A 23,217-nucleotide genomic window follows, 5' to 3' on the forward strand; every position below is an offset into this window, starting at 1 on the left:
GCCTGTGTACCACTTGTCTTATTCTTTCCCTCTCAAGCCTCCTCCTGCACATCCCCAGGCAGGCTGAAACTTTATGGTCTAGAAGGGTAGTTAGACATGGCTTGTGATGATGCTTAGAAAAGGATTGGTCAGACAGAAGTATACAAAGCACAGGGCATTGGAACTAGGAATTTTGTCTTTTAACATGCTTAATTGTCTAATGACCCAAAGGATTGTGTTGTTATTAAGGGATACCCTTCGCCTTTATGATTTGAGTTAACCAGAAAACTAACAAAATGAAAAGAAATTGATTTGGTTCTGTAAAAGTAGTACTGATTACAATCACCACAAAAGTTTGAAAAGCTTAGCATAACTATACAATGATTATGCAGATCACTAAAATATGTATTAGGTTAACTTTTTTATAAGTTTTATTTGATTGCAGCAGTAAACCCTATGAAAATTAGCTACCATCATCCTGTATACATGCATTGTGGTCATCTATTTGTCACTCTGAAAAGTCAAAGGGAACACTATTAAGGTTTGGTTAAGTAAATAGGCTACTTCTTTTGAATCTTCTTTTGAGAGGGCAGGGGGATAGGAAGGCCCTCAGTCCAAAAAAAAACACTTGTCTCATCTGTAAGATGGGGGTGATTGGGCTAGGTACTATCTTAAGATCCAGTCCTTTATGGTTCTAGGACCTTCTTGCCTAATGCCAAAAATTCTTTTAATGGAATGAAAGTTAGGAGATGAGGCTTAAAATATAAATGTCCCCCTAGAAGGGTCTTAAATTTGTAATTAGCTGTCAAGAGCATATCAAACCTTTTCCTGAAACAAGTTTTACTACTGATAGGCACAGGAGAGAACATGCAGTCATTGGAAGGCTAAAGTATTGGTAAAGGGGGCTGTTCTAGGAGAGAAAAAGGGAAAAAAAGGAAAAAAAGCATAGGCTGTCAGTCTTACTTAGTTCATCATCTGAATATGCATGTCTCCAAGGTATACCAAGGGCATGCTGTATACGGACTTCTAGCTTCCCATTCCCTCCAGGTGGCAGGGGAAAAAATTAACCATTGACATTTTGTAATGAATAACATTAATCATATCTCTGATGTTCCTAGGTGAACATATAATTTTATGATATGCTGAATACCATGCAAAGTAAAGAAGAAAATATCTGGCCTACAAAGTTTGTGTTCTTAAAGTGAGAAGTGACCAGAACTAAATGTAATGTTTGAGACACCTTTAGCTGGCCTTCCAGCATATATGGTAGTTAATTTTTAAAAAGAAATTGTCTACAAAAGCCAGTTCTAAGAGCATATATAGAGAGATTTTATAGATGTGAGGATGAACAATCTCTTTGTACATATCTAAGCAGACAAATATGAGGGATTCAATTTCTTTGGAATATCTATCTAGAAAGTAAATTGGTGTCATTAGGTTGGAGAAAGGTGTCTTCATTATAATCATATATTTGATTTGAGGGGCTATTTCTGTTCATGTGGGGCAGGGAACTTGTGCCCAGGTTAATAAACTGACACTGAGCTTTCCAAAAAAATCAAGACTTGGCTGTATTGAATCCAGTTATATACCCAGAAAAGGCAAGGAATAGCTAAGGAAGTTAAGGAGTAGCCCCAAAGAAGCCAGTTTGGTGAATGGGAGATGAGATGAAGCTGGTGGACAGATCAGAACCTGACTTTTTTTTTATTGATTTTTTTTAATGTAATTGCCACTTCCCATTGTCCCTCCTACCCTACCCCACCACCAACACACCCCTCTTCCCTCCTCCTCCCCAGTAATAAATAAGTATAGCCAAGCAAAATAAATCAACAGATCAGCACGCTGGCCACATGTGAAAACTTCTTATTCCATACCTCTAGTCTACCAACTCTGTACTGAGAGGTAGGAGGCATTGAAACTTGGGTTATTCTTTGTCTCTTTGACACTGATTTCTCTACCATAGAGTGCTAACTGTAGTGTTACCTGTCATGAGAGGGGTTCTGGGAAGAGAAACCTTCCTCATGGAAAACTAAATCCTTCTTGGTAGGTGCTGAAGGTAGATTTTCTCTTTTGCTGATATCTCACATGTGAAATTCTGAAATCCAGTATTGGTCTCTGTTATTTCTGCAGTTGAAATGAAGTCTTTTCATTAGCAAATGAAAAAATACCTGAACTCTCGCCTACCACAAGAGTGTATTCACTATACTGCCAAATGAATAGTGTGGAAGAACGCCCATTTAACACCCCCCAAGGGAATTTAATCAGTCTGGAGTGTTAGAAGGAAAGGAGAGGGGTACTGAACTCATTTCCAAACATGGGTGGGCACTGACATTATTTACCTGGCACAGATGTGGTCAAAGGATAATATCTATGACCTGTATCACGGATCACATTGTTTCAGATATAAGGATCCTCTTAAAATCTTTCAGCATGATTCTCAAGCCTTCTTTAGCAAGAATGTTCATGGGAAGATCATTGGGTATTATCTTAGAGAACACATGCAGATTCGGCTTTGAAATGGTGGTGGAAACAGCGCAGGTTTCCAAAATTTAAATGTAGAGTAGAATTTTCCAGAACAAAATTGTAGGGATATTACTCGAAGTATAGCATATGCAGAACACTGGCACATTGTCAGGTTGCCAAGATCTTATTGGAAGACAAAGTCCACAGTTTTATTTTACCATACCAAGAAACTGTTTCCATAACTTAATCATTGAACATGGAAAGGGTGGGGAGTGGAGGAAGGAGGAGGGACTTTAAACCACATACAGAATGTTCCAGTCTCTCCTTGGCCTTCTAGTACTGTTGAGTAACTTTTTTGCGTTTGACCTCAAAGGTTGAGGTTTGCCTGTGGCAAGATAAATCATCCTTACCAGTGAGTAGCTGCTTGCAGCTGGATGTTGTCTATCATTTGGTCCTCTCAGCATGGCAAGTGTTGAGAATGTTCTGGGTGAGCCTTTTACTACCAGCCCTTGACCCACCCTCTAAACATAAAATGCCTTTTGGGTGAAGATGGTTATGAAACGTATGGGGACAGAGGGGAAGAAGCATTGGAAAGGTTGAGATCAGAGACAAGTTGTAAAATTCTACATAGTGCCTAGAGATCTTTAATTTGATTCTCCTTCATAGTTTAAGTTGAATATAGAAAACAGAAAATTTTTACATTAACAGGAACTGCCTGTCTGATGTGGAAACACTAAAGTTTAAAATCAAACTTTGCCCATTCTATAGTCAATTTCTCAACCCAGTTCCCTGTTAGAAATCTCTTTTGCCACTTGGATCACTATGAATGTGAAGTTTTGAGTTGATATATTTTGGTGAATTTTAGCTGTTACACTGCACCTTTGTACCTATGCCAGCAACAGTTAGGTAAATTGGTTGGATATACATATATACATATGTGTGTGTGTTTATAATTTTTTAACAATCCTATTTCTTTATAACATATGTTGGCATTAGACATCCAGCTAATGCCACACTTACCTGTGAATATTTCATACATTCCTTGAATTTACGGAGAACGTTTTCATGTATTATATTTCATTTATATCCCAGAGTGATACAAATGGTTGTGAAAATGTACTTGTTAGCACAGTTACTTGGGTTTATGTATTTACTTACAGATTACTGTCATGATTTTCATTCTCTTCTGAAATCTTAAGTTTGGAAAAGTGTGCAAATACAGATATAAAAAAAAAATAGGGTGTTTTCCCAAAACAAGAGGTCTTATCCTGGGGTCTACGGGCTTAAAAAAAAATGTGTGTGTGTGTGTGTGTGTGTGTGTGTGTGTGTGTGTGTGTATAGATTTAATATGATTAGCTTTCCTTTGTAATGTATATATTTTATTTTATTCATTTAAAAACATTATTCTGAGAAGTCCATGAGCTTCACCAGACTGCCACAAACATCCAAGATGCAAAAAAGGTTAAGAATCCCTGCCTTGTAATGTTAATTTGTGACTAGTCTTTGTGTGGTCTCTAACTAGTGTCTTTCTGACTACAAGAAAGCTTACTAACAGATCCCACATAAAAGCTCATCCAAACCTCCTCAGAGTTTTTATCTTCTTTGTCAAAACTTCACTTAAGCCTCATCTCTACCAGGAAACCTTTCCCAAATTAAGCTTCTGTCTCCTTCCCTTACTGGCTTCAGTCACTCTAGTATTTAGCCCATCCTTTTGCTTTGCCCATTTTATTTTATATGCTTTTGCATACCTCTCTTGCTCTCATTATCATCTGAGGTCTGATCCCATCATCCTCTGTATGTTTATATATGGTATGTTTTTGTCACTTGTGTTTAAGTGTATTTCTTTCTTAAGCTTGTCTCATCTTTTAAACCATACATTCATTGAGAGCAGAAATTGTCTTCTCTTCCTTTCTAATTCCCAGGAGCACCTCAGTGTTGAGTGTCCATCCAACTAAGTTGGGTTCTGGGGTAACAGGACTATCCTGAGATGGGGATAAATTCCTGTGTGAACTCCCTTAGTTTCACCCTAAATAATAGTAATTCTATTATTAATGGTAATTCATTTATATGATGCTTTTCAGTTTACGAAGTGCTTTGCTTTTTCACAACAACCCTTTGAGGCAAACAGTACCGGTATAATTGTCCATACTTTATAGAGAAAGCGCCCATCCTCAGGGAGGCTGAGTGAATTGCGTACCAACTCACAGCTAGTCAGTGGCAGGACCAGGTGCTGTTTTCAAATTTAGTGCTCTTTCCACTAGGCCATATTGTCTCTCACCTCATCAGACGTCTCACCACAATAAACTAGGTACCTCATCCCACTTTAAATTCACCATTTAGCAGATTATACTCTGTATTTTCCTTGTCCTTTGGCTGCTAGTTGGCTAGCTCATCTCTGATAGGTCACCGTCAGAAAGGCAAAGGAGGAACTCCCATTCTGGCAGTAGCTTCCCCTGACTTAGCCACAGAGCCCGGGTGGGGAGAAACTGACCTTCATCCACGTCCCAGTTGAGCTGGCACAAGATCTCTGACCTTTATTTCCTAGAACAGAATTCAGTTGATTTTTAACAGAGCTTTACTGCTCTGGCCGCCAATTTCTTTCAGTTGGTTATTAGTGCTAGCTTTGCTCTGCGTTCTTTCTTTACCTTTTATAAATGCCTGCATGCTTGTCTTTTGCTGCTTTTCTCTATTTTCTGGCTTTTTCCTAATTGGAGCCTGTTTCATAGAGTTGCTACCAGTAGCAAGGACGACTTGCTTTCATTTTAAGTTCATAGAAGTTAAGTCCAAATGGCTAAGAACAGGGTTGACCAAGAATTTTGTTTTGAAAGAGCTTGTATTAAAAGTGTTCTAGGCATGGACGATAATACACCTGGCATCTCTGAATAAAGCCATAGAAGGAGCCTGTCCCTAAAGTCCTGAGAAACCCGTGGTGTTGTGTTTATAATACCCTACAGCACACAATAGGCTAGCTCTAACACAAAGAAGGTTTTAATTATTTGAAAGGGGCACAGATGCAAATGAAATTCAAGATGTTTTGATCCTAAAGCTTACAGTTAAATCACAACATTTTAAAAGGTACCAGAAACTATAAACTCAAACTCTCAAGCATATGTGAAAGCTATACATCTTTTAAGGGTAAAATAGGGTATTTCCCACTCCCTTACCCCTAGATGAACAAACAGATGTGTAACCTTGGGCAAGTCCATAACCTTTCTGGACCTCACATTTCAGGGTGTGAGGTGCCTTGGTTTGAATTACCACAGCATTTCTGACCTAAAAACAAATGAGTTTCTCAGCTACTAGTTCCTTAAACTATCATGTCAGTGCCTGGGCTTTAGTCAACTTCTTTCTGTATTAGGAACCCCGTATGGAATAGTAGATTCTCACTAGATCAGGAGATAAATTAATGCTTTAATTCAGTCACACACAGATAAGTGGGTCTTGCACTTATATGTGAAACACAAGTTGGTGTTTACTATTAGCACTAACTCTTGATTTGTTCCTTTTTTTCTGGGTTAAACAGAAGTAATATATTTTTATTTAGACCCTAAGAGTATAAGGCCATAAATATTAATGGGAACCAGATTTGACATCTTCAGAAAGATTGAATGATAAATCCTCCCTTTCTCTCTTGAGCTGTCTGTCCTACCTTGGTAGGGAGTCCAGTTTCACTTGGAGGGTAATCTATCTCAGTTGAATCAGGCAAAGAGTCTGAGGTCCATTCTGAGTCACAATGAATAATACCCTGGTATTGGTTGAGCCCCAGGGAAACGGATGGTTAAATACTGTGAGAATCTTTATCTGCACAGGAAATGACAACTCATTAAAATACTAACCGTTAAACCCATTTAGATCACTGGGGGGGGGGGGGGAGTAGGGAAGAAAGTTTAACTCTTTGAAGGGTTTAGATTAAGATTAAAATATGCTCAAGGAACAGAATGGGGTTTGCAAAGCTTTGAAATCAGGGTTATCGGCTATAAATTTGTTCTGTAGTGGGGCTTCAGCTCCATAATCTGTGGTGCGCAACAGGGCCAATACAGTGCAAAAGGTCTGTCAGCATTTCCATTAAAACACCTCTGACTTCCATGGTTTACCTCCTGGCTGTAAATTTTCCTTCCCTCTCAGAAAAGCCTGTTAAATTAGAAGAAAGGAAAAATAAAAGTGAGGGGGAGATCTTGTGCTGTGAAGTCCAGCCTAGTTTATATGTAACTTGGTGTACTTAGGGCTAAGAGCATGTAAGTATAAAAGGGAGAACATAGGATTTGAAGCCAGGAAAATCTAGGTTCAGATTCCATTTCTGCTATTTTTACTCTTATGTAACTAATCTCTCTGGGCCTCAGTTTCCTCATTTATGAGTTGAAAGGGTTGAGCTAGAGTCTTTAATGTGCCTTTCAGCTAGCTCTGAGCCCACCGGTCATCTTCAGTGAGGAGAGTGCGACTTTTCACAGTGGCAACTAGGTAACCCTGTATCTTTGCTCACTATTGGGTTAATTCCCTTGTGAAACAGTTTTATCAGACCAGCAGACAACTGATTAAGGAGACCTTTGCTTCATCCAGAGTCTTGATTCGAGTGCTTTCTTCACTTAGCTAAGGAAATGCAGGTTGCTGACTTAGCTGCAGTTGAAAAGTCATAACCTAGTGAGCAGGAACTACGGGTCTCAAGTATATTCACATACAGACTCCACAGTTGGTGAATCTCTCCTGCAGAACATAGTATATAGTAGGTACTGTAAGTATTTCTGTCCTTATCTGAAGAAAATGATTCTCAGACTTTTCCATGGGTACTTTTCTAGTAAATGGCAGAAGCAGGACTCAGACCCAGCCCTCTTGACTCACAAGTTCGATGTTCTTTCCGCTATACCATAGGAATTCTTTCAAAGGAAACAACAAACCTTAAAACATTAGGACATAGCCACAGGGCTCACTTTTATAAGTTTTCTTTATGATGAAATAAAGAACATATGGGGGGAAAGAGGAAAATGGTAGAAGGGGGAAATCTAATCCAAATTCTTGTAATAACTGGATTCTGCGATGTTTCTAACCTGCTTACCAAACCAGAAAAGGGCAGAGGCCTGACTTAGCTGGTCTGCATCTGAAACCCTAGCCAGACTCCTAAATGCATTCATTTGATCTGCTAGCAGGTTATTTTGCCTCAAACTTTTTTGGAAAAGAGAGAAGCGTTTGGTTAGTTTTCAGAAACAAAAGTGCTTCTCTTCACTTGTTTTTTAAAAGAACACAAACATTTTAAAGCTAGTAGAGTTTTTAGGGCCACTTTCTAATGGCATCCTCCAAGTCTCTGATTGAAGCCCAACCTTCTGTGACAAGTCTTTCCCAACCCTCCTTAATCCTAGTGCCTTCCCTTTGAGATTATCTCCAATTTATCTTGTATGCATCTTGATTAGATATAGTTTAAATGTTGTCTTCCCAGTTAGACTGAGAGCTTCTTGAGAGCCGGGACTGTTTTTTGCCCTTCTTTGTATCCTCAATTCTTAGCACAGTGGCTGGCACATCATAGACACTTAGTAAATGCTTGTTGACTTGACTTAGGTAACAGCCCCTGTGTTCTGCCCCCTGGTCTTGCAAACATTAGGTGCTAAGGCACAGCTTGCATTTTCAAAGGAGCATTCATTGAGTTAATAACTCTGTTCTATGTAATTCCTGTATCACTTCTATACTTGTGGTTTTTAGCTCTCCCTGTTGCTCTGTAAAACAGTCATAGGATCACAGAGTTAGAAGGGAAGGGATTTTAAAAATCCTCTTGTTCAACTTCTATATCTTACAGATAAGGAAACTGAGGCCCAGAGGATTTTAACTTGAGTCCTCTGCTTTGATTCAGCTTTGTTACATGTATAGCATGGGGCAAATATTTTAGCCCGTCCAGGCTTCCGTGTACTCTTTGTAAGGTGACGCGTTGGACTAGAGAGCCTCCAAGGTCTCTTCTAGTTCTAATTTGTGATGACGCTATGATGACTTTTCTGTAGAATAGAAAAGACAGACTTAGCCTTTCTTTGAATTGACGCAGACGTATCCTATGGAACATCTTTTCAGGAAAACCATTGTAGTTTGTCTGACAATATTGATTGATACCCTAGTATTTTGAAGAGCTGTTAGCAGAGTCAGAGCAAAGCTTGCATTCAAGAGAAGTTGTTTTATTTGTGCCTGTATTGCGTCTTTATCTTAGACATTTTAATTGTTCTACCTTTATAAACACCTTTGAAATGGGGGGTGGGGGAGGTATTTTTAAGTGCTTCTACTCTGGGAAGTAAAAAAAAAAGAGTAAGCAAACATCAGAATTCACTGTGTTTTCTTAGTAAGGACTGTTCCCTGTGTTTTATGGGACGTTCACTGGCATAAAGCTCAAACCTGTCAGAAAAATCCAAACTGAATCTAACAAATCTAAACAAATCCAAGGAGACTTCTGCAACATATTGACTGATATCTTTACTCCAAGAAAGAGGTTCAGATTGAGGTTGTGATGGTTTCTTGTTGTTATTTTTTAAATACCAAGTGAATACATAAGAGCCAAGAAAAGTTTCTTGAAAAAAATAGAAATAATAGTAACCATGAATTCTAGGCATACTTGGATTGGGTGTGTACTTGGGATTAAAAAATGAATGAAAAATTAAGCATTGTGAAAAACACAAGTAGTTAATCACTCCACCCACTCACCATGCAACCTCTGCCAATTGTGAATAGTTCTCAGGAAGATTTTCAGCCTTTCCTGGGCATGAAGAATAATGTAAGCTTTAAGTAACAATTAGCAACTATGGAAAGAGTTTGTAACAATGAATTTTCCGTATCTGAGGACAGTTTTCCACAAGCAGAGGGTAGTATGTATCAAAAACCTGAGCAAGACGGGGCACCTAGATGGTGCAGTGGTTAGAGCACCAGCCTTGGAGTCAGGAGGACCTGAGTTCAAATCCAGCCTCAGACCGAACAATTGACACTTACTAGCTGTGTGACCCTGGGCAAGTCCCTTAATCCCAATTGCCTAAAACAAAAACAAAAAAAACCCCTGAGCAGCAGTAGACAAAGTTCGAAAATGGGTGGACCTCTTGAAGAATTACAGTATTCTTCCCAAAGATCACTTCATATCAATATCACAGAGCCTAAATGTTTCCACGGAAGTCTTGTTTTTTAATTTGTTTTATCAGATAATTAGGTGTTAGGCATGAGGAAAAAAAAACATTTTCCCAGATTTAAGCCCTATATGTTGTATTTGGGTGTCTAGTGGTGGTGATTGAGATTTTTAAAAATTTAAGATTAAAAAAATAGTCAAGAATAACCATTGTAATACTTAACTAGAGGAATATTTACTGAGGGAGGTAAATTTATCAAACATGGTTAGTTAAGCCCAAACTAAAAATTTACTAATCTGAAAGATATTTTCCTAGCCTAGGAAGGTACATGGGGAATAAAATAAATTAAATCAAACCTGCTCATTCCTTAATTGTTGCTTTTCCAGGGCAAGTGGTCATTTGCAAGGGTGGCTTAAGTGTATTTTTAGTATAACATATAACCAAAAAATAGTTCTGTGTGTGTCTTTCTCCAGACTGTATGTTTCTTCCTTGTCTCAGAACCGCCTCTTGATGACAGATACAGGGTTTAACTCACCCACATGTAATAAGGCGGGTTGTCTTCTCATCCCTAGCGGACACGTTCAAGGTTCCCTAGAGAATGTCACTTGAACTATACCCTAAACCAACTTCAAACAGCAACCTGATAGAAATTACTTATAAGCAAACTCAACTTCTACTCTCAGTTAGTCTTAAAGCCATAACCCCTAAAATCCTTCTATTCAGTTCAGCTTCCATTTGCTGCTTCACAATCACTTTGGAAGGAAGAGGTTGAGAATGAGTATATTGTTTGCCTAAATAACACCTTAGGAGTGGGGGCTGTAATTTTAGGCTATTTTAATGTAATTTTAATGTAATATAATGTAATTTTAGACTATTAGTAAAATAGCTTTTAAAATAATGAAGAAAACATCGATGCAGAAGTGCTGCTGATATACTAAGGAATTTAACTCAAGTTGTTTGTAGGGAGAAGATCATGAAAAATGAGAGTAATCAGCTTCAGTGTTAAATTATTTAGCTAATTTTAACCAAGGGATTAAGGGGATCAGCAAGGTGAAATAGTGTATGAAGTTAGTCAACAACTAATAGCTTAAGTAGACATTTCAGTTCATTCTTTCTAGATTTATGTATTGAAGATTTGGCTATTAACTTAACAAGAAAGCTTTAAGTTAGGAGTTTAAGGGGTTTTTCCAGAATTTTTAAAATAACCTACCCTCTCCCCAAAAAGAATCATATACAGTACCCCTGGCATGAAAATTTAATTATTTTTGGGCCCAATATGTTTCTTCCAAATGTTTCTAAAATGTTCTGTGAATGCCACACTTTAATATAGCTCTGGATGTGGTAAAACATTGTACTTAGCCCTATTTTTTAAATGATTTTTATCCATTCTGTGTACTTTTCCTTCTATCTCCCTAGTGTGGTCTCCCCACCTTCCCCCCCCAAAAAAAAAGAAGTCTATTTGATAATTTTACCTTTCCTAGCATTCAGTCTTGGTTTATAATTTTCTCCTTAAATGATCTCCTTCCTCTGGGTTTCCCCAAAGTTTAGAACGACTCCGCCTGCGAGTCATTCAGTAGGATTTTTTTTTAAGCCAGTGAATCAGCTCCCAAAGGAAATCCTTACAGGGCTCAGTTTTTCAAAGTCATTTATACATGTATTTTGTTGGAATTACTTTTTCATATGTGTGTTTGTTCTTATGTGTAAACTAATGAGCTGTTGGAGTCCCACAAGCATTATTATTTAAGGAAGGGTTGTTTTCCATTACTTGATTCACCCGAGGAAAAATATACCCTCTTAGAAGGAAAAGTCATACAGTTTCTGTCATTGTAATAAGAGTTACTGCTGATAAAGGAGCAGATCATCTCAGTCAGATTATGTCCTCTTCTGTTGTAGCTAACTGAATGGAAGGAGGGTTTAAAAGCTACTGTCCAAGGGGGACAGAAAAGAGAATAAGTGAATGAATCAGCACACAATCTTCTGTTGGTTATTTACACACATACACACCACACACACACACACACACACACACACACACGCAGGCCACTGCCCCTTCCATCCCTTGGCTTTGCTATTCTCTTCACCTTCCTTATAAATGCTCTTTCTCCTTCTGAGAAAGTTCCACCTTCCATCCATCCATTCAAAGTTCCACCTTCTCAAATTCTATCTGCATTTGTTGTCAATGCTAAACAGCACCTTGTATGCTCCCCACACCTCTTTACCTATACAGTACTGCTCAGAACTATGTTACATAATGTCTTGTTCGTGAAATGCTTCGTGTGAATGTGGCTTATCTCCCCCAACAAAATTTCCAGTCTGAATTCTCCTTATAGGCAGAGATTGTGTCTTTCTCAATTTTTCAGTCTCTCAAAGCACGATAGTGCCAGGCACATAGTAGAAGCTCAGTAAATACTTATTGTTTGATAGTAGGTATAGATCAAAGAAGAAGTAAGCACAGGATTAAGAGAATTGTTAGAAATGTGTTGCCTTTTGGTCAGTGGTAGCAAAGGGCTTTTTTTCTCCCTCTTAGATGAAATACAGCTAGTCATGTCTAATTTCCACACCTTTTGGTTAATTGTCTAGAAAATAAGGGATACTTCTACTAAGAATGTCCAGATGGGAGAGCACTGGACATTCTGTTTAAATGTATAATGGAATGCCTATTCCTCTGGAAAGGGAAAGGTTATTTTTGTCTTGGAAACCAAAAGAGGGGGAGTGGAAAAGAAAGGAATATTTTATATTCCGAGTGACCCCAAGTTACCATTTTAAAAATGCCCTCAAGCATGTACTAAATAGGAACTGGGTAGCTATAGTTGCTAAACCGGTTTAGCAGCACTGCTTCCACATATTATGGGTGAGAGGGAGCTCAGAGTACATAAACTTATCGGTGATCACTATCCCAGTCATCTCAGAACAAGGTGTTTAGCAATGTACTGTAGTTTCTGTGCAAATCATCCACCATAAAGCATGGAGTGATTCAAGGTTCATAGTTCCTTCTTTGTTCCTTTGTTAATGACTGACTTCTGACTAGTGGGAGGTGCCTCCCAAATTTGCTAATGCATTCTTTTTGAATAAGGATGACGCACAGATTGTCCTAATAAGGACTTAGTTTGAGAAAAGGGCCGCCCCCTCTAAGAAGATGGGGCAAGTCTGAGAGAGGGCGGGCAGTTTCTTTTTTAACTGAGGATGACACAAGCATAAGTCATTTCCTTATTAATCGGTTCAAACCAGTTCTTACAGGAACTGGTGGTGATAAATGTGAGGCTTCTCAGAAGTCATTCATTTTATTCTCAGTACCACAGCAGCCAGGAGCTTCAGTTGATTTTCTCTCTCTCTCTCTCTCTCTCTCTCTCTCTCTCTCTCTCTCTCTCTCTCTCTCTCTCTCTCTCTCTCAGGAAACAGCAGGAACAGTGTTAGACTAGACTAGAATGTGCTCCCAGTGTGCATTTCCTTCTTTCTCACAATCAGTTTTGCTGGGAGCAGTTTTTCTCACCCCTTTTTGTGGGGAAGGGAAGCTAGAAGGAAGGCGTTTTCTTCTCCAGAAAGATTATAGATTGTAGAACCAGCTCTTTGTATCTTGGCTTTTCTCAACTCATCTTTCTTCTATGTTTTATGGTTTTCATTTTTCCTTCCTTTGATCTTTTTAAACCTGGGTGGTAAGTAGAGCGGATCTTTAAAAATTCTTTTTCTGCTTTCTTCCCAAATGTTTTCCTTTCCATGGGCTGTCCCCTATCTCCAGGGCTGTCCCCAGTCTAGGTCCTTCTCTGCAGAAACCTTTCCAAGAGTATTTGGAGGCTCAGCGACAGAAGCTTCACCACAAGACAGAGGAGGGTATGCCGCAGGTGAGATTTTCAAATCATTCCCTTCTCTTTACCTCTGCCAAAGCATTTTTAATCAGAACTTGGCATTTAATGCTTCTTCCTTAATAGGAAGGAGAAAATTTGAATCTTTCTTAAACTGAAAAAATTACTTGCTTGTTTCAGAGTAATTAGTATGGGGCGTCTTTGCCTAAAACTAGGTTAGGAATTCCTATTATCTCATATAGGTTTCTTGACAAACTGAATTTTGAATTTATGATTGCTCTTAATATGTAAATTAGTATTGTTTCTAGTAGAACTATTTGTGTTTTTTTTTAAGTCTTAGACTTTCTGAATACATTACACAAATCCACACCTTGGGTAGTAATGTGTTGAATATAACTTATCACTAATAAAAATGGCTCGTTTTATTTTTAATGTTCTCCTTGGCTGACAAGGAAGCAGTAAAGATTTTTAATTTACCAAGTCCTTGATTATAATATAAATCATAAAGCTCTGCCAGATTCTGATCTTTGGCTTCTAGAACCACACTGGTGATTCTTAGAAGGAAAAAGCCCAACTTCTTATAAAAGAGGATGACTGAACAGAACAGGAACTAGAAATGAGGAAAAAAACTTGTATTTAATGCATCTGAAGGGATCATCATGTTGTCCTTTGCTGCCCTCACTCGACAGAACTAGATATTTTAAAGTATATTTTTAAAAGTCTACTTGAGCATTTTACTGGGAAAGAAATGTTGAAGAGCAAAACCCTACAATCTCCTCAATTTTATAGTTGCAGATACTCCATTATTATTGAACTATTCTACGTAAAAGTAATGGCGACTTATTTGCTTAGTGAATGACACAAAATGACATCACACTTGGCTTATTCCCAACCCAATAACAAGTTAATACAAGCAGAATTAAGGTTTTGGCCATGTGGCTGCTGGTCATCGTAGGCCTTTTTAGGCTCAGGGCCTTGCCAGTCACTTTGGGTATAAGAAGGCCTAAATAGTGATCATGTAGACACAAGCCCAGGAGGGGTAATGAGTTAGTATCTGTTCCTACTTCAGGTTGCTCCAGTGGTCATGATTATAGAAAGGTTGGCTCAGAGTTCTTACTCTTTTTCTGTTGCCCTCCACTACTACTAACAAGGATTTTCTTGCTTTTTTTTTCTGTGTGTATTCCTACAGGGGGCAAACTGGTTATCCTGGATGTTTGAAAACCTAGTCATTGTCATGGTGTGCTACTTCATCCTATCCATCATCAATTCCATGGCACAAAGCTATGCCAAGCGAATCCAGCAGCAAATGTACTCAGAGGAAAAAACCAAATGAGACCAAGAGATACAATTTAACAAGCTCATTCACAGAAACTATAATTGATGGGGTCTACTTAAATTGGCACTATTGTAAACAGGGAAATGGTTTACAATTTACAAATTTTACTATTTTCAACCATTTTCCAAACCAATAATTTTTTCCGGGGCGGGGGGAGTGAAGAAAAATTTTGTTTTTGAAAGCAATTAGTCCATACTTTTCATTGACAGATTTTTATGTAAAGGTAAGGTATATATATAGTCTTCTTAATTCAGTCTGAGTTGGGTTTTCTGAGTTGGATGGTGTGTGGCATTTACTTTCATTTTAAGTTACTTCCAAAATTAATGCACGGCGTATAATTAGAGACTTCAAGCCACCTCCCTCAAAAAAAATTTTTTATATTAAGTTTATTTGGCTTGGCGTAAGTGGACATTTTCTTTTTCTAAATCATCAAAATGTATATAAATGATAATAGATTGGATAACAGTCTTGCATGTCTGTCATGATGATATTTCATATTCCATCCTGCCCAGCCCTCCCTCCTCACCCAATCAGAAAAAAAAAATGTCATTTTATGATGCATTGCACACCTTTGGGGTGCCTTTTACATTTTAAGACAGTGTAAACAAAATCTGGCTGGTGCCTCATAAATGAGCTGGCACCATTTTTTATTCTGTATATTTAGAATGAAGTCACCAAAAAAGAAAAAAACTTTATAAAGTCATCTTTAATCATTCCAGAAATGTGTCTGTCTTCTTGAGTGTTTTTTTTTCACTGTCTTTTAGCTTTTACCACTTGACTGGCTGCCTTGTCCTGCCTGCAATCTCTGTGTCTGATATCTCCAACTAACCCAAGAGAAAAACCCAGTGCTTTGATACCTTTTGTATTTTAAATTGTAGGCCAGAAGAATGTTGCTCAAATTAGGAACTTTGCCTTGCAAAGAATCTTGGTTGGCAGTTTGGGAAATAGTTGTCTGTTGATTTACTTAAATAGAAAAAGGTGTCAGGTTTAACAGGCATGATTTACTTTCATGATATCAGACCATATAAGAGGAATTATTTCATTTTTTTAAAATGTCACACTTATACTATGATTTTTTTAAAGTTACATAAGCTCTGATTCTAACAACCATGAAGTTGTTCCCTCCTCTAGTTATTTCGATTTGTATGATGTTGCTTCCAGAGATTTCTGGCAGATGAGACCTGGTCCTTTCATATTACCTTTGAGGGAAATGATCATTCTTTTTTCCTTTAGGAAAAACAATCTGGAGTATTTGTTTAGAACAGAATTTGGGTTTTAACCAAGCCGACAGGTCACATTTTCCCTCAGGCTCATTTCAAGTGATATTGGTTTATGTATGTTCCATCAAATCCTGCTTGAATATCCACTTTGTACCTATCGTCGTCCGTGACATCTCCATGGCTGTACCATCCTGTCGGATAGCTTATCAGACTGATGTTGACTGTTGGATCTCATGGCAACAGCAGTCGATGGGCTGTCTGACATTTTGGTATCTTTCATCAGACCATCCACATCAAACTTTGTTCCCATTCAAACATCAACCAGCATCATGGTTTAAATCCAGGACTTGAGTACATGGCAACATTTTGGTGCCACAGTGGAGCAGCATAAAGGGAGACAGATTTGGAAGATTTTTGATATTATCTTCCATGACCCAACTCAGTAAATAAGTTAAAAGGTTTGTTATGCAAAAAGATAGCTTCTTTTTTGAATATCCAAAATTAAGTTTGTGGTTTTAGAAGGGCTATTGCTTTCTTATTGTGCATGTTTCCCTCCTCCTCCACCCCCTCAAGGAATTTTTTAAAAGTGTAATTTTGCATTGGGTCTTAAAGAGATCTTCTGGTGCACTAAAGAACTCGATCCAAAGGGATATCATGACTCCACATGGGAACTAGAAAGAGCAGTTGAGCAGAACTGTAATGTCAGATCACTGAGGGCCAGAGAGAGGTTAAAGACCTTTCCAAAGTCACATAACAATAGGGATTCAACTTTTATCTATAAAAGTGAAGATTTGGATTTTTGTTGTTACTTTCCAGGTTTGATTTACAGGTTTGATCCATTGTTTGATTTACATTTCAGAGTTTGGTGACTCTGTTAATAAGCCTGTTCTTCAGAGTGACTTGGGTTTTCTGGTAGTTTTTTTCTTTACTAAAACATTTTCTAGCCCTTGAAGTCTCATTCATCTGAATTTTGAGTGTGCTTTCAGAAGGCAAGAAATCATGCCATTTGCATTTATACACATCAGTGGGGGGTTTGAGGTGAATTCTGTAGTGACAACTTTCTGTTTTCTAGACCTGCATGGAAACTGTTAGATGATTCAGCTTATGGATAATCCAAATGAATCAATCTTGAATGCAATAGCTGCTGCCTGCATAATCATCTGTAAATAATCAGATGTCCCTGTGTCCACTAAAGTAGACAAATTAAAAGTGGTCCCTGGATTTTCTTTCTTAGCAAGCAGTGGAGGATTTCTGTGTATGAGTGGTGCCTGACTTAGTGGGAAGAATGGGTTTACAAATGGATGTCTTTATATCTGTACAAATTAAAATAAGAACTTGTCAGTATCTGTGGGAATTTGTTTGTGACTCATTCATATCAAGTCTGTTCCATTCCTGTTCTTTTCCATGCATCAAATTTCTGTTCATGCCCCAAGTGTCTGAGTCATGTCATGTTAAGACATGTTAAGTATTAAAACGACACATCAGAGAAATATCCTCACAGAGAATAACATCCCATCTTCCAATGCAGCAGAAGTCACTTATAGAAAAATACTGTTAGTCAACAAGCACTTATTAAAAACACTGTGCTAAGCTCTTAAGATTCATAAACAAAAAACAGCTCACATTGTAATGGGGGAAACACCATGTAAATAAATGGGGACAGACAAAAGGCATAGAGTAGATGAATAGTGAGGGGGAGGTGGCATTGTAAGAAAGACTTCCTAAGGAATTGGACTTTTGTGAGGATTCAACTTTTTGGGGACATATCAGTCACAAAAACTCATGAAAACACATTTTGAGATAAATTCCTATCTAGTACTCTTACAGGTTCCCAGTGTGAGAGTTGAATTTTCCTTTATTTTGCCTTCCACTGGCCTGGTCCAAAGAGTGCCAAATGTAAACCAAATCATTTGCATATATTCCTAAAAGTTTGAAAGACAACAGAATAGCAACCTTTGTAGACTTGAACTCAACACATAAAATGGTGTGATTTTTCTAGCATATCCCTAGAAGATGAGATTGGGCCAGAGGCTGTGTATTGTGTACAAGGAAGTGATAGACCAAGAAGAAAAGTATTGATTCTTGAGGGACAAATCCATTTAAAACACCTCTTTCAGGAACCCAAATTATGATACTTAAGAGCCAGTGGGTCCTGCCTGTGCACATAGGCTAGAGACTTACTAGGGTAGCTAGGTGATGCAGTGGATAGAGCACCAGGCCTAGAGTCAGGAAGACTTCCTGAGTTCAGATCTGGCCTCAGATCCTTACTAGCTATGTAACCCTGGGCAAATTACTTAAACCTGTTGGCCAAAGTTTCTTCAACTATAAAATGAGCCTGAGAAGGAAATGACAAAAAATTTCGATATCTTTGCCAAGAAGATCCCAAATGGGGTCACAAAGAGTTGGACATCACTGTACAACCACAGAGATTTAATATCCTCCTCTGCTCCCTAGAGCAGGTAGATCCAATTCTTGTTTACAACCTCCTTTTAGGAAAGTTCTGAGTTTCCAATGGTAAGTATTTCTTAATTCAGCTCCGTAGAAGCAATTTAAAGAGAAAACATTGTGAGATGGTCAGATAAGGTCCTTTCTCCTGCTTCTCCACAAAAATAAATAAATAAAAATTCTAGTTAAGATAGCTGGTTTGCCTTGTTTGGTAAAACATTGGATTTAAACAAATAACCTGCATGTATTTGCATATTCTTACAATGTTCCTAGGAGGGATTGGAGGAAAAAACCTTTCCTGGGCGGCTGCTTACTCATCTCTTTAGAAACGCTTTGTGCTTTGTGGCAGTTATGTGCCAACCATTTTCTCATTCCTTTTGACCCAGTAGCCTTGGACAGTTTGTTTTGTGGTTGTTGACACATGATGAGTCAAAATTTTTTAAATTGCCCCCACCCTCCAACCAGACATACTTGATTCCTTAAGAACTGTTGGATTAGAGGGATGAAGAGGATGCTATCCTAAGCCTCAGCTCAGAGAAAGGGAAGTCGATAGGAATGGGAAGCAGCCAGTTGCGGAAACAGGAATAAAACAGCATAGAGGGAGGCTCGTCAGCCAGATCCACAGGTTATCCACCGCTTTTGCAATGTTGGACATCTGTTCCTCATAATTTAAAATGAAGTTTAAAAATCATGAGGTTGCTTGGTTCTGCGGTTATTATTGTGCAAGTCAGTGGTAGTACTTTTGCTTCTCGTAGGTTTAGGAAGCTTCAAGTCAGATTCGAGGAAGATGGCTTTGGTGTGTTTTTGAGATAGAGTAGGAACAGCACTGCTTTGACTGGGTTAAGGGCGGAGAACCAGAAGGGGAATAACTTTATACACGGTAGGGTGTACAAGGAAATTCCCTTGATAAATAACCAGCCCAAGGTGTCCCACTCAGCTACTTCCTGAGCAACCGATTTGTTAAAAAACATTTTCCAAGTGAGTCAAAGGACAGGGAAGGACTCTGTGTGTGTGTGTGTGTGTGTGTGTGTGTGTGTGTGTGTGCGCGCGCGCTCAGTTATGATATCGGGAGTGAAAGAGTATTCCCAATTTCTTGGGAGTGGCTCTGGTTGAATCATGATTCCTTTAGTATTCTCTTCCCTTCTGAAATCACCTTGTGTTTTGTTATCTGTAAATGTGTTTGTTCCCTTAGCCAAAGGTAAGCTCCTTGAGGGTAGGGACTCAGGTTCACTGGATTCCCCTCCCCTAATCTTGTAAATGACCACACAAGAGTAGACATCTAATACTCAGTGAATTGAATTGGGCTTTGAAAATTGAATGTTCAAAGTAGATGATGGACTCACTGGTCAGAGAGTGATGACTGATACTAGGAGGCTCCCAAGAAACTAAGGAGACTATGAATGAATGGCTCTTATGAACTTTGGGGTTACAGCCTGGCCCACTGAAAGAGTTCACACCGAGCCGCCTACCTGCCCTCCCCCTCAATGTGGCAGGGCAAAAGTTAACCTTTACCTTCAGCCTTTTCTCTGCGTGGGGGAAGCTTTCTCTTTCCTTGCTTCAAGCAGCTTTTGACCCAGCTGGACACCATTGCTTAATGCGGGGGGGGGGGGGGTGCCCCGATGGGCAGGTCTTTCCCTGGAGTTTCAGGAATGACTGGTTCAGCCTCTTGTCAGCTTTACTTGGCTCCCCTACCCCTTTAAACAAGCAGCTCAGGTTCGCAGCTCTTGGCCGAGCTCCTGGAGCTCAGCCCACATATCCCAGGGAGAATTGTGTTTTTCACAGCCCTGCCTCTGGTTATTTAAAAACAAACAAAAAAGACCTTCTCCATGGAATTCTGAGGGGCCTTTCCCCTCTCCTTTAGCTCCATTTTGCTGCCTTTTGACTACTCATCTGATGTTTATCAATATTTATTAGAATCTTTTTTTAACAACCAGTTAAGCCAGCCTCTCCTTAAACTCATGATCTGACTCTCCTTTTATTCTCTACTCAAGCCACCTTGGCTCTGTTTTCCCTCGGTGCTGATCGTTATGCTATCCTAAACTTGGAAACTGTGGTGCCCTGCCGTTACTAATAGGGGAGAAGAGGACTGACTGGCTCTGAGATAAGGTCATCTGAGGCTCTGCTTGTCAGATGGATGCCAGGATTTTGTGCTTTCCTTAGAATTTCAGAGTTGGGAAAACCCTGCTAGGATGTACACCATTCCTATATACAGGATATCCCAAAAGTCTTTCAGTACTAAAGCTTCATAGAGGAGCAGACAAGTGGATTCTCAGTTCTAATTTTGCAATAATTATGTTGTTCCCCTTCTCTTTCTCCTCCTCCCACCATGTACAAACATACATTTGTTATTTTATCCTTTCAATAACCTAGTAAAATATTAAGGGAAGATTCATTAAAAAATCAGTCATTCTTACTGAAAAGACTTAAGTACACACTAAGGACAACTACAAAATACCCTTTACAGAAATAAAAGATATTGAGTCATCCTAATCCAATGAAAATACTACCTAAATTAATTTACATATTTAGTACTATACTGATCATATTACCAAGGGGTCACTTTATAGAACTAGACACGATAAAGAAATTACTCTAGAGAAGGGCAAGAATCTCAAGGGAGATAATGAAAAAGGTAGAGTTGAAGGGGCATGGCATTAGCAGAATGCAGGCTCTACTATTTGGTGCCAGTTTAAAGCAAGAAAATTTGATCAGTGTAACAATAGGTTAGATCCAGAGGCAACTGAATGTATTAGCTTAGTGTTACATAAACCCAAGGTTATTGACAACTGGTAATTGACCAAAAAAAATGCTGGAAAAACAGGAAAGCAATCTAGCAGAAATTAGGTTTAAATTAACATAAGATAGACCATATTTTTCAGTCATGTTGGATCCCTCATGATCCCGTTTGGGGTTTTATGGTAAAAATACTGGAGTGGCTTGCCATTTCCTTCTCCAGTAGATCCATTTCATCAGGCAATTAGAGATTAAGTGACTTCCCCAGGGTCATACAGCTAAGAAGTATCTGAGGCTGCTTTTGAACTCATGTCTTCCGGACTTCGGGCCCAGTGTTCTATCCACTGAACCACCAGCTGCATCTATCTGATATCTATTTGGAGCTTAACATATACCATAATAAGCTCCAAATGGGTAGATTACCTAAACCTAAAATAACACATCATAAAACAAATTAGAGGAGAATAGGAGAAAACTTGTACAAAATGGGTAGGAAAATTCTTAAAGCAAAGGATAGAAGCAATCACCAAACACCCTGGGACGTGAAGACTAGTGCAGGGACCCAGGTGAGCCAGGAGAGGCCAAGCAGGCCCAACCATCGTATCTACTGGCACTAGGACAGAGCCTCAGTTTAGACACTGTTACTAGAGAGATGAGTATGCCAACCCCTGTAAGTATAAAAGATTATTGTAGAACTAAAAGACTGCTAAAAAGGAGAGAAGAGAGAGAGTAATCACTACAAAGACAGAATTCTCCACAAGGACTGTGTGAACACCTAGAATAAATGAAGCAAGAGGTTAAAAAAATAAAAATGAGGAAAAAGAATAAGAACAAATCACATCAAAGAGAAGATGAAAAACCTTACCTTAAGGAATCCCTGAAGACTAGACAAAACAGAAATCTCCAATCCCATGAGAGAAGAAATATTAAGACAATCAAAAGAAAATTGGAAGAAAATAATATATCTGATATCAAAAGGAACTGACTCGGAAAACAGGTCAAGGAGAGTTAATTTGAAAATTGTTAGACTCTTTGAAAACCATGACTTAAAACCAGGATGCTCTATTTTTAAAAATCACAAATGAAAATTTTTTCAGATCTATTAGAATCAGGATACAGAATAAAGATAGAATCTAGTATTAATTACCTTTTGGAAAAAGAAAGAAAAATCTCAAGAACAACATAGCCAAAATTTAAAGCTCCCATGTCAAAGAAAAAATATTACATCCAGAAAGAAACAATTCAAGTACCAAAGGACCATAGTCAGGATCACACAAGGCCTGGCAGCTTCTGCCAGGAAATTCTTGTAATGAAATATTCCAAAAGGCAAAAGATACTGGTTTACTAGGTATGACATATCCTGCAAAATGGACAGAGTATAATACTACTGGGAAAAAACAATGAATCTTTAATGGAATAAAAGACTTTCAAGCATTTCTGATGAAAAGACCAGAGCTGAGAAGGAATTTGGAAAAAGAAATACGTGAGTCTGCAGAAACCTAGAAAGGTGAATTTACTCAAGCAGTTGGAAGAAGCTGTATCATGGTGCATTTTAATAGGGAAAGAAGAAACAAATGTCCCTTCAAAACCTTAATGTCTTCAAAGGGTATTGAGGGAATTAAATAAGGAAAACAGACAAGCTGGGGGTCGATTGCTGATGTTCTACCCATCTGAAAAGCAGAAAGAGAAGGAAGAATACAGTGGTGTAAAAAGGAGAAGGGAATAAAACCTGCTAATTCTCATAAATATGTGAGAGGAGAAATATACAAATATGGAGACAGGGGTGAGGGGGAGTTGGACATCCCATGTACTTCATCTGAAATGGACAAAGAAGTGTTGAATGCACACACAAACATAATTTGGTGTAGAGATGCACCAGACTCGATAGGGAAATAAGCAGGAAAAAAGAGCCCTGGGCTTGGGTTAAGAAGGAGGGTGGTATTGAGGAGTGAATGAATAGTTGCTAGCAAAATGAACTTACTGATTCTGAAGGAAGATTAAAAAGGTATGGGGGGGGCAGCTAGGTTGCACAGTGGATAGAGCACACTTAACGCTTACTAGCTGTGTGACCCTGGGCAAATCACTGAACCCCAGTTGCCTTAAAAAAAAAAAAGCAAAAGATATGTGGGGGATGGGTAAGGAGATTTGATTCTAAGGAGTACCTT

The 23,217-nt window shown here is 38.6% G+C and overlaps 1 protein-coding gene across 3 annotated transcripts in view; it reads left to right on the forward strand.

Moving 5' to 3' along the window:
- Positions 1 to 17,218, forward strand: part of VMP1 (vacuole membrane protein 1) — a 138,919-nt gene extending 121,701 nt beyond the window's left edge. For all 3 annotated transcript variants that reach the window (XM_020991832.2, XM_020991833.2, XM_020991834.2), the window contains 2 exons: positions 13,255 to 13,357; positions 14,508 to 17,218. In XM_020991832.2, coding sequence (XP_020847491.1) covers positions 13,255 to 13,357; positions 14,508 to 14,651 — 247 coding nt within the window. In that variant the 3' untranslated portion in view covers positions 14,652 to 17,218. The remainder of the gene's footprint in view (positions 1 to 13,254; positions 13,358 to 14,507) is intronic.
- The last annotated feature ends 5,999 nt before the right edge of the window (positions 17,219 to 23,217 follow it).

Source organism: Phascolarctos cinereus, unplaced genomic scaffold (assembly GCF_003287225.1).
Source record: "Phascolarctos cinereus isolate Bilbo 61053 unplaced genomic scaffold, phaCin_HiC Scaffold_5;HRSCAF=322, whole genome shotgun sequence".
Lineage (NCBI taxonomy): Eukaryota > Metazoa > Chordata > Mammalia > Diprotodontia > Phascolarctidae > Phascolarctos > Phascolarctos cinereus.